The sequence below is a fragment of the Sminthopsis crassicaudata genome, chromosome X, assembly GCF_048593235.1.
Source record: "Sminthopsis crassicaudata isolate SCR6 chromosome X, ASM4859323v1, whole genome shotgun sequence".
Lineage (NCBI taxonomy): Eukaryota > Metazoa > Chordata > Mammalia > Dasyuromorphia > Dasyuridae > Sminthopsis > Sminthopsis crassicaudata.
Window position 1 is genome coordinate 39,743,874 of NC_133623.1, and position 12,299 is coordinate 39,756,172.

The following is a 12,299-nucleotide window of genomic DNA, read 5'->3' on the forward strand; positions in this document are numbered from 1 at the left end:
GATCAGGAGTCCTTAACCTCTTTTGGTGTGTTCCAGGCTCCTTTGGGAGTGTGTGGATGTTAACAAAACGCCGAAATCTTCACATCTACATCTCAGAATCCAAATCTTCCTTCATAGTTCAGCTCAAGTACCACCTTCCATGAACAGAAAGCCTTTCCCAAGCTCCTCAGCCATTAGTGCTTGCTTATTTTTCAATTATCGTTGCACTTATCTGTGAAAATGTTGGATCCTCTTGGTGGAATGTAAGCTTCTTGAGGGAAGAGAGAAGCTTTCATTTAATCTGTGTATCCCCAGCACCTGACAAGTACCAGGAACCTTAAATATTTACTGAAGTGGATTGTATGCACCGTAGGAACTCAATCAGTTAATATTGAAAGAAAGAATGAAACCCTCTCTGTTCCAGCCTACATTCTACCAATGGAGACAACGCATACATAAAGAAGTATATGGAAAATAAATACAAATAAATAATGATAGTTAGGGAGGACACTAACAGGTCTTCATATAGAAAGTGTTGCTTGAGCTATTGAATGAATTAATGAATGAATACATTTCTCTAGTACTTCCAAGTGTATCCAGTCTCTTTCACATCTATTATGTGTGGAAGAGGGCCATCTTTCCTTCTTACAGAATCCCCAAGTAAATTGGGAGTCCACTGGTAGAGCTGAGCGTAGGGGCCCATTCAGTATAGACGAGTAGTTTTCATACCCCAAGCTGCCAATTCCATGAACTGGCTGCCCTCTCTCTCCCATTGATTGCCCTGTTTCTCTTTGTTTTGGGGGGTTTTTTTTGGTGTGTTTTTTGTTTTGTGTTTGGTTCAGAGCCACTAATTAAGGCAATAGATATTTTAAATAAAGCAGACTCTGTTCTTTACCTTCTGACTTAATGGAAAGCATTGATTTCTTTTCCTCTACTTCATTCAGCAACTAAAAAAAAATTGGGATCCTTTTTGTTTATTCACAAATACCATCAGTGATGTCACTGTAACTCTGGGAATAGGGCTTGTTAAAGCAGGGAACACTGAAGGATAAACACTTTGACCTACTTTTAAAAATTTTATTTGCTTATAAAATCCTTGGGTTTTTTTTCCTCTCCCCTGGAACACAAATAGTTTCCTTAGAAAAACTTGTCTTCAGCAGCCTGAACTCCTCTGAAGGGCTCTACGGGGGCCTCTGGAAACCACTGGAATTTTGCAGCTGGTACAGAAAGTTGGAAAACCCCCTCCCAAGTAGAAAAAGATCTCAGTACACCCTGTTAATATCCTTTAGCTTTCATGATTGCTTCCCTCTTCTGTACATTTTTTCATTGCAAGTCCTGATCCTCTTCTTGGTGACTCTAAAATGCAGTAAGAATCAGCCGGCTCCACCCAACTCTCCTGCAAAGAAGGGCTTCTGAAGATGCAGGTGCAGTACTCTCATATCAAAAGACAGGGACATCAGGTGCTCCTTGATGTCTTGGATCAGAATCTTCAAAACAAAAGGGAGTAGACTTTACTTGATCTCATTCCCATCTCTCACTCAGAAAATGACTTATGCTTAAATGGGACATTTACCTGCCTTTTGCTAATTTCTGAGAGGGAAGGTGACTAAAGAGACGTGATCTGTTCTTGACTGGGTATAGAGATGGATGCTGGCTCCTGTGGCATATCCACCCAGTCATCAAAGGGGTGCAGTAGTAGGACAGCCAGGTGAATATTTGCCCATTATAATTATTGGTCAAGCAGTCCAATGGATTTCTGCTCTACTTGATCCTAGTGAACTGTGGACCTTCTTCAGGTTCTCTTGATAACACTGACAGGGATTAAATGTCCTGTGCCTTTAAATGAACAAGTCTCCTTTATTTACATATCCCATAGTTCCGTGTAATGCTGATGCTCATGAGTTTGAATTGCTTACATCATTTCCTTCTCTCCTCCCCCAATTATTTTTGGAGGTTCAACAGGAAATAGCTTTACTGGATATGAATAGTTAATAGTCTTTCTTTAAAGTGAAATAAAATCAAAGAATCAGAGCCTCCAAATTGAAGGGGAATATAGAAGTGTACCTAGTTTAGCCTTGAGCTCTCATGAAAGCCCTTTGACAACAGAAGTGGTCAGCCCATGTTGGCCTGGATATTTCCAGTGATGGATGAGCTCCCTGCTTCATGAAGCATTCATTCCATCCTTGGAAGGTTCTCATGGATAGGAGTTCTTTTGAAAATTCACTGTAATTTTCTCTCCCCATAACCTCCATCCATTCTTGCTAAGTGTTCAATTATGGGTTTATGGGTTCAGCCAATTTCATTGTAATAGGCAAGTAAGAGCCTCCAGGTGTGCCCTCTAGATGCTATTCTGGGTTGTAGGGATCCCAAAGCAGAAGTGAAATGGTCTCTGTCCTCACTGAACTTACATTCTATTGGGGGATAAAACAATAGCATGTGTAAATATAATGTTATTTCAGAAGGGGGTGGAGAACACTAACATCTGGGAACATCGGGAAAGGCCTCATGTGGGAACTGGCCCCTGAGCTGAGTCTTGAAAGGAGACAGTAATTCCAGGAGGCAGCGGGATAAGGAGGAATAGCATTCTGGGCGTTCGGGACATTGCACATGGAAGGGCCTGGTATAGGAAATGGAATTTTGCATATAAGGGACAGCTAGTAGGTCAGTTTGTTTGGGACATAAAGTCCTTGGGTAGGCAAGTCAGAGTAGAACAGGAATATAAAACAATAATCCTAGCAATTGAATTGAGGAGAAAAGAAAGATCCTTGTGATGCAGCTCAAGAACAAGTTAGGAGTCGTTGTCCTACTTTACCTGTTTGATTCTGGCATGTTCTTCCCAGCAGCCTCTGTTCATTTCCATCATCAGGATCAAGTGCAGGCAATTAGAAAACAATACATTGTAGAAAAAAGTGTGCTAATCATGCAGTTTATGAGAGCTTCCCCAAAATGCAATGGGCTTCTTCAGCACAGAGTGGATTCCATCTTGCTGGAACTCATCAGATAAAATGAATGCTCACATATTGAAGGTATTGGAGAAAGGGTTCTTGGGTAGGACGGTTTGAACTCTTGAGTTTTTTTCAACTGTAAAATTCTGTGACTTGGTATCTCTTTATATATGCTATAGATATGTGTATTGAGGACAGTGTCAAAGCAATAAAGTAAAATTTGCTTGGAAGACATTACGTACCATGTGGTGGCTAGAATAACAAACTCGTCTCTCCTTTTGATATGCTCAGGGCTCCCCAGAAAGAATTCAAACAACTTAATGTTCGGCCAAGTAAAAATATATCTGGTTGAGAATCAAAGATTAACCCAGCCAGATGTTGAATTGTTACCATATTTGGGGGCTTCAGCCTGACCTGGAAACATATACAAAGGGAATCCTAAGAAACTGTGGCAGTCCTCTTGGGAGTGGCCTGGAACTCGGCAGCTTCCTGCGACTGTAGGTGGGCTTTACCTTAAAAGACGTGTTTGAGGCTGGTCCTTGTTCCATTGGCACTGCCTTTAATGTGCTACCCACGAACACGTTGTGGTCAGATCAACAGTAATTGCCCATATACTGTATCACCATCTGTCCTCTGGTTTTCAAATCCACTTACCTAATTGAATTAGAGTGTTCTTTTGTTGTACAGCTTCCGTTTTAAGTGAGGGCTATCCATGTGTAATTGCAACCCTTTTGGTTAATAACCATTGCCTTCTGTTCTCTTTGATGGTCTTGACCATGGTATTTGGAAAAGGTAATTGTTTCACTGGTTAGTTTTTTGAGGCTGACTTGCATACAGGTAAATTTCACCGATGAGAGCCAAGTTTGTTACTGACCTGGCAGGGACCATTGCATGCTTCATTTGGAAGGTGGCATTTGAGGTGGGCTTTAGAGGTAGCTCACAATTTCATGACTCACTCAGGAAAGGCAAAGATTATGAAGTAAGTGCCTTTGGCCAAAGGCCTAGAGGTGGGGAAGTACAGGGCATGTTAGGTAGCCGGCAAGTAGTCCAGGTTGAGTGCCTAGAGGAGAGTAAAATAAGCTCAGCTGAAAGGTTAGGTGATACTATATTGCAGTGGGCTCCCTGGACTTAGCTCGTCATCTGTATCATGAATGATCTCAACATCTGAGTGGAGATGTGTTGGGAACATCTGGAGGGGGGGTGCTGTGGAGCTTCAGAAGAGAAGTCAGACCTGACTGGGGATTTAGGAGACATCTGCATGCCCATAGAAGCTATGACTATGAGATCACCAAGATCATAGACATAAGGCAAAACTCTTAGTGCAGTTTTAAGCTATTAAAAAGCTTTTTGCTAAACTTATTATTTTTAGTACTTTAAAGTGCACTGAGACTTTTGAGACTTCTTGTATAAAGAACAACTGAGGAAGGGGCAGCTAGGTGGCACAGTGAATAGAGCACCAGCCCTGAATTCAGGAGGACCTGAGTTCAAATGTGGCCTCAGACACGTAACACTTCCTAGCTGTGGGACCCTGGGCAAGTCACTTAACCCCAATTGCCTCAACAACAACAACAACAAAAGAACAACTGGGGCCAAGAATAGAACCTTGGAGAGCACCATCAAGGATTTGAGAGCAGATGAAAGACTTGACTACAGTGTCTGAGGTGACTCTTACCATCCCAGGCTAAGCCAAAGATTGAGGATGAAACAGTGGTAGACTGAATGGACCACTGATGCTATTTGGGAATATCCCATCAGTACAAAGTAGAGACACATTTGTGCCTTGTGTATATTTTCTAGTTGTCTCTGAATCTGTCACGTTCATTGTTTCTTATGGTACAGCCATTCTATTCCATTCATCTTTACATACTATAATTAGCTAATTCATTCACTCCCTTATGGGCATTTATTTTGTTCCACTTCTTTGTTGTTGTTACAAAAATGGCTACCGTAAATAATTTGTACGCAATCCTCTTCTTCTTCTTCTTCTTTTTAATGTCTTTGAAATGGGCCTAGTAATAATATTGAAGGGTCATTTAAAATTGCTTTTGTACATTGACTGGCTGAACTCACAATTCTATCCACAAAAATTCCCTTTCTCATTCAAGACTTTTCCATAGTCTTCTTTGTATCTTGAAATGTTTGTGTTTGTTAATGATTAAGTTCATGATAATAATGAGCATTTAACCAATGTAACTGAATTAACACAAAACTGTGCCTAAGAATTTTTGTGCTTATGACAAAAGGTATGATTGGAGGAGTTTGGGAGGGGGAGAAGAAACTGCACCAAGATATTCTGAGGTCTTGGTACATGAAGGAATAGACATAGACACTGCCAGGGATCATTAAAGGTGGGAGGGGGAGAAAACACACCTTAGCAAAGTGTTATGGGTACTTTTACACATGTCATTGCTCTGGGACAATGCTCCTGATTTCTCCCACCCTAGTTAAAGTTCTGTATCCATATGCCTTTTATACCTCTTATGTGAATCCTGATATATTTATCTAAGTTGAGAACTTTAACATGGTTTTGAAATAAAAGGATTCATTAGAATGTAACTTCATGGTTTTTTTTTATAGTATTAGGGATTTAACAAAATATATAGTATTAGGGATTTTGGCTAATCATCTTTTTCTTCCTTTTTTTCCCACAGTATACAGTTTGGAACTTCCTTCCAAAGAATCTTTTTGAACAGTTTCGAAGAATTGCAAATTTTTATTTCCTGATCATTTTCCTTGTCCAGGTAAGGCCTAGATAAGTACAAATCTCATTTTAGAGGTATGGGTACTTCAGGCAATTTGTTATTCTTTCTGTCATTGGTAATTGAATGCTTTTATTGAGTTTCATTAAAAATGAAGGTTGGCAATAGAGGGTTTTGGATTTGATATGTATGCTCTTTATAAGAGGAAATAGACAGTTGTGTCATTTATAGATTTCTCTCATATATGATCATGGACTTAGAGCTAGAGGGATCTTAGAGATCATTAAGTCCAAACTCTTCAGTTGATAGATGAGGAAACTGAGGTATACTGAGGTTAAGTGACTTTTCCAAAGTCACACAGCTAATAAGTGGCTGAAGACAGATTTGAACTCAGGCCTTTCTGACTGCAGGCCCAGAGCTCTATCCACTACCTCACATATTTGTATTCATATTCATGCCATCTTATAGCTTAGTAGTTTTTTTAAACAAAGGCTTAACAAAGGGTAGGATTTCATATCTGTCCATTAGGGAATTGATGTTGGTTTACGTAGTCATTTTCACCCTTCTTTACCCTCATCCAAGCTTATAGATTGGCCTGCTGTCCTCAATTATAGATGTTGAGGTCTTCATCAATTATAAAAGTCAGTGGTTAGATGTTATATATCATCGTAGGAAGGCCCTGGTCTGGTTCAGAATAAATCCTTTCAGATTTGAAAGCTAGTGTACATGAGAGCCACATGCTTGGCTTTTTTCCCCCCCTTACACCAAGACCCCTAATTTGACTATTGTGGCTAATAGGATGTCAGGCACATATATACATCCACCTTTATGTAGCTTTTGAGGATTGTCCCAGTACATTATTAGAGCTCTCTTAACCCAGTCATGGCCCCTAAAGGCCATATTAAGATTCTTCCTTACATCCAACCGAAGGCACTTTATTTCAAAGAAACTTTGCAAATCCTGTTCACTGTAGTGAACTCTATTTGTTGGGATCATGGCCTCTTCAGATCCTATCGGGGATGGGCAAGTGGGTTAATTCTCATTTTTCCTAGGTTTTGGACTTTCTTGAAAGATTAAGGGTACTTTATCAGTGAGCATCTAAGGTAACATGGTTAGGAAGCAGCCACTGATACTTTCTTACTTTCTCCCACCCTCAAGTTATGGGGTAACAGTAGAGACATGGCTATCTGTATGGCTTCGTGGGGAGTAGATCTGTAGGATTTCATCCCAGGGGACAAATTAAAGGGCAGAAGCCCAGAGAAACAGAAAATCAGAGGAAAATACCACACACTGAAAAGATTTTTCTTGTTTGTTTGTTTCTTCTAGTTGGTTCAGGTGTGTGGGTGTGTATTGGGGGGGGGGTCATGATGCCAGCCTGCATTGGTGGAGGGAGCTTTCCTTATGTGAGAGTTCTCTCCATCAGTGAAATCATGGGTCTGGACCAATATCTGTATGTCTACATGCACCTTTTTTCTTCATCTGTTTCGAATTTTTCCCTTGTATTTTCATTCAGCTCAGTGTACCTGGCAAATAGCACGAGCTTATTAAATAAATGTTCATTGAATTGGACAAGTGCTTTGGCACGGGGGTAGAGAGTATCAACTCTTAAATCTAAAATATTATCACCAGGAAGGCTGAAATGTCATTTGGGAAATTTTAACATTTAAGGAGACCTTCAAATGGTTCTTTAGGTACTTAACACCCTCAGTAGTTGTTAGCAGAGTGAAACAGACTGACTCTTAGTTTTCTGGTGATTTTGGAGAAAAGCCAAGCAAAGCCACCTGTACATACATGCTCACACACATAGATACACATTTTAAAAATATGAAATGCTAGTTTGCATTTCTGAGACAGAAGGGATGCGGGGTGCCCTCCAGGGAGTCCATGTATACCTAGAACTGGACTTTGACTTGGGGAATTGTCAGCTGGAGAGCCAATCTTCATGCTACATTCCTGTGTCTTGCCAAAGTGGGGGCAACATCTGAGGATTCGGCCCAGGTGCCCCAAGAATTCCTTGCTCTGGAGGATTCCTAATGACCCTGTGCTTTTGATTGTACAAATATAGCAAGGGATGGGGGATTCTGGGAGGGGAGAGTACAGTGGATCTTCAGGATCAAGATTGGAAAAGGAGGAAAGTGACAGAGATGAAGTAGTTCTGCCCTCAGAGAATTTCCAACTGCACTTTTGAGGTAGGGCAAGGGTGAAATGCACCTGAGGGGTGCCATGGGAAGAGTGTTAAGTTCAGAAGCAAAGAAGCTGCTCCTTGCTCCCTATGTGATCGTGAGGAAGTAATTTCTGGGTTAAATTCCTTAGGTGTAAAATATTGGGGTAATGAGGTTTCTGGACTGGATGACTTCTGAAGGCCTTTTTAGTTCTTGACATTGTATAGTCTTATGACCGACCCATATGTTCAAGGAAGGGTAATTTTGCCAATGCAGATACTCCCTTCATCTCTACAACCCTCTGAACCTTTTTGGACTATCTTTTGGGGACACTGTGACCCTTTCGCCTGCTCTCCCTGCAAGAAAATAAATAAAAGCATCTTTGGTGATCTGAATTACCTTTCATGGAGCTGACCTTCAATCTAGGATTCTAGAAATCCTTCTGTGTGACAGTTGTAAGGTATAGAATGAAAGCTGGGAAGGATCTTGGGTGCCATAATGTCTGATCTCCTCATTTTCCAAATGAGGCATCGGGAACAAAGTGACTTGCCACAATCACACATATATGTGAACCTATCCTCTGACTCTGTGTGCACTGTTATTTCCTTGTTTTTCTTGGCCCCAAAAGGCAGCACTGGAAGCACAGGATTGCTGAGAGGCAGATCTGAGTTGATTGTCAGAAAAACTTCCCAACCATATCTATCCCCAAGGTGAATGGATTGGCTGCTTTGGGAGGCCCAGGGTTCTCCTTCACTGCTAGTTTCCCCCAAGTGGTTGGTTGAATATGTGTTGGAGTCCTTGTAGGGGAAACCCGTGTTCTGACACATTTTAGACTAGAATCCCTTCCAACTCTGGGGTTCTCTCATTCATAGGATCTACAATTTAGAGCTGGAGGAGACCTCAGAGGCAGCTAGTTTACTTTACAGAAAAGGAAACTGAGGCTCACGGAGATGCTAAAGTCAGACAACTAACATATGGCCCAGTTGAAATTTGAGCTCAAATGTTCCTGGGTCTAAGTCCAATACTTTTACCCACCATTTGAGATTGTGTGAAAGAAATGGACCTCTTTCCAGTTAGTACCATTTATTAATACCTGGCCTCCTAATAGAAGTGGGAGGACTTCTTGGCAAAGACAAAGTGATCTCATCAGCGCTTGGTATACTATTACATTTGGAAACTCAGAAATACTTTGTGGCCTTTTATCCATTTCTGAGGTCCATGTAGTTGAGGCTCCGGCATCTCCCACTGATTTTCCAAGCACGAATAATTTTTGGGAGAGTGGTAAGCAGGTCTCTATCCTTGAAGCCAGTAGGGCAGCTTGCCCACAGCCTCCTGATGCATGAGGAGCAGCCTACTATAATCATAAGGCCTCGGAGGCCTCATGGCTGTGCTGGGGTCAAGATTGTAGCAGGCTGCTTGACTTGGCTCTGCTAGAGCTGCTGGCTTTTGTTTGAATGAAGATTGATCTCTACCCTGGTCCCCCCAAATTAACTGGGCTTGGTCTACACATTTGTGAGCAGAATATAAGCGGTGGTGGCCACACTGTTATCTAGTCCTCCTTCATTTTACAGAAATGGAAAATGAGGCCTAAGGAGGGAAATAGACATTCCCCAAATAGCATGTGAAATCCATTAGGCCAGGGACTGTGTTTTTGCCTTTCTCTTTGTCCCCAACACATAGCACAGTTTGGCCCATAGTAGGTTCTTAATAAATGCTTGTTGATTGACAACAGCTAACCTACCCGAGAGCACGCTGATAGCGGGAGAGCCAGGACTCAAACCTTGGACTTTTGACTATTGATCCAGTATCCATCTTGGTTACTTATACTTTGCTTCTGTTTTATTCGGGGTTTTTTCTGTGCTTAGGTCACCGTAGACACACCGACCAGTCCTGTGACCAGTGGACTCCCGCTTTTCTTCGTGATAACTGTCACTGCTATTAAACAGGTAATCCAATACTTCTTCTTATAAATAACAAGTGATACCATTCACATGGCTACTCAGCATTTTTCCTTGGCGGGGGGGGGGGGGGGAGGGAGGGAGGCACATATTGGGGGTTTACCTTGTACCTTAGTTTCCATGCACCTAACTTGTCATCCAATCACATCCTTTCTTCTCATTGCTCACCATTCCCCTTGTGAGCTGATCCTATGCACTCTCATATGATCATATAGATCAGAGCTCTCTGCTCCTTTCCTGTCATTTCCAATATGGTCCTATTGAATATTGAACCAAACTCCAGAATGTTCCTGCAATGAGATTTATCTTCCTTCTTGTTCCTGCTTTCCTTTAATTTTTATTTTATATGAACCTGTGATTGCTTCCATGTGGGGAAACTCCCAGTGTGAAAACTCCATTCACTGATGCAATTTGACCTTCCTGCCCTTCCATCTGTAAACTTTTTCTGGGTCACATGGACAGGGTATATCATATTGGAGACTTGAACTTGGGTCTTTCTGACTTTAAATCTGGTTCCATATCCCCTATCTCATTTTCACACGAGGAACAACTATTCTATTGTATCCCTTTATGTCATCTTTAGCTTGGAATAAAGATTAAATGAACATGGGTCCTTCTGTAGGTAGGCCTAGAGAAGCATTGTGGCATATTATATAGGATTCTGGACCTGAGGGCTGTGTTCAAATCCTATTTCAGACACTTGGTAGCCATATGACCTTGCACAAGTCACTTGCCACCATTCTTGTTTTCCTCATCTGTAAACGTCAGTAGTATTTGTCTGTAGTAGAAGCAAAACCAAAGGCTGATGTAGGGATCCCATGGGCTGGCATTCAAGTCAAATGGCTATATGACTGTGACCAAGTCACTAATCTCTCAGTACCTCAAGTGATTCTTCAAGACTACCGATTTTAGATGCTTTATCTGCATTTGCAGTAGATAGAAATGAAACAGATTAAATCAGGTTTGGACCCAAAAAGCCAAACACATAAAAAGAAAAGCACTGTCACTTATTACTCGGAATATCTCACCACATTTGCTATGTCTCCAATGTAGGCATCCTTTCCAATGATAGTTTGCCATCAGTCCATGCTTACTTATCCTGACTGAGTCCCATCTGTGTTCTCCCCTAAGTTTTCCCCTGGGGGTCTACCCACTGTCAGGTATTATTTTTATCCTTCATCAAGGACTGGCCATGGTCGCTGCTGATGATATCTGGCCTTCGAGGTCTCTTCTCAGGGAGGGGGAAGCTCTATTGCTTCTTTTAGGGACTTTTGCAAATAGAATGTAGACTTGGAGGGATTGGGAGAACAAATGGACTTGAAATCCTTCAAATATACCTTGACAGTTCTGGGTACTCGGCTTATTAAAAAATATATTTTTGACAGTGATTTATCAAGACACTTAAAAAAAGGGACCCAAAGAAGGCAGCTATTCTGAGCTCGGTTAAGCAGCAGGGGGCAACTCAGATCCCTCTCTTTGCTCTTGGGGTTCTCTGCCCACCTCTTGCCTGTCACATATGGCAAGAATATCATATGAAGACCTTAACTCTTAAATAAAGACCTTAAGAATAGTATCCCCTGGGACTACAAAGATTATTTTCTTAAACATCACTGAATTGCTATTTCCAGGAATAGCCATGCCGAGTTTTCAAAAGCTGCTCCCAATTCATCTTCCCTCAATTAACATTCAGCCCCTTGTCATTTCATGGGCATCTCTGGAAGTACCCTCTGGGGGCCATCATCTGGAATTGTGAAAAAGAAGAGGAAGAGATTAAATACAGCCCACAGGAAAGAAAAGGGGATGGGGAGGGAGAGAAAGAAATGATTAAGAAATTTTTCCTTTTAATAAATTTTATTGGATGCCTTTTTAAAAAAATCACATTCATTTCTGGATCTGTTCTTTCCTCTCCAACTCCCTTTTGCTCCTCACTCTTTTATAACAAAGAAAAGCAGTTAAGAAACAAACAAAAAAAACCCTAACATATTTTAATGTAATGAGTAGGTATGTAAACATCATGTCTCTCTGTCCAGAGCATGAAGGTATGTGGCGTTATCGGGATCCTGTATTATAATGAGTTTCTGAGTTTCATTCACCTTCCTCATTCCATTTTTCGAGCAGTTGTCTTTGAAAGGGAGCAGGAGTCATTGCAGAAAAAGGCAGAAAAAGGCTAAGATCTGCTGAATGACACCTTAGTTTACCCCAGAGAGCAGGTGAATCTGTGAACCTTTCCTTTTCCTTTTTCCTTTCCTTTCCTATACCTGTCCTATTCTGTCCTTTTTCCTTTCCTTTCCCATCCTGTTCTGTCCCGTCCTGTCCTGTCCCATCCCGTCCTGTCTTGTCCTGTTTTGTCCTGTCCTTTTTCCTTTTCTTTCCTGTCCTGTCCTGTCCCCTTCCATCCTATCCTGTACCTGTCCTGTCCTTTTTCCTTTCTTTTCCCTTCCTGTCTTGTCCTGTCCTTTGCTGTCCCTACCTTTTTCCTACCCTGCCCTACCTGGTCCTGCCTGGTCCTGTTCTTCCTTCTTTCCTTCCTTCCCTTTCTCCCATCCATTCATCCAT

At 41.5% G+C, this 12,299-nt stretch overlaps 1 protein-coding gene across 1 annotated transcript in view; it reads left to right on the forward strand.

The window, feature by feature from the left end:
• Positions 1-12,299, forward strand: part of ATP11C (ATPase phospholipid transporting 11C (ATP11C blood group)) — a 157,427-nt gene that overhangs the window by 58,275 nt on the left and 86,853 nt on the right. Inside the window, 2 exon segments of the mRNA XM_074278585.1 lie at positions 5,576-5,665; positions 9,651-9,731. Of these exon segments, the coding sequence (XP_074134686.1) occupies positions 5,576-5,665; positions 9,651-9,731 (171 nt within the window).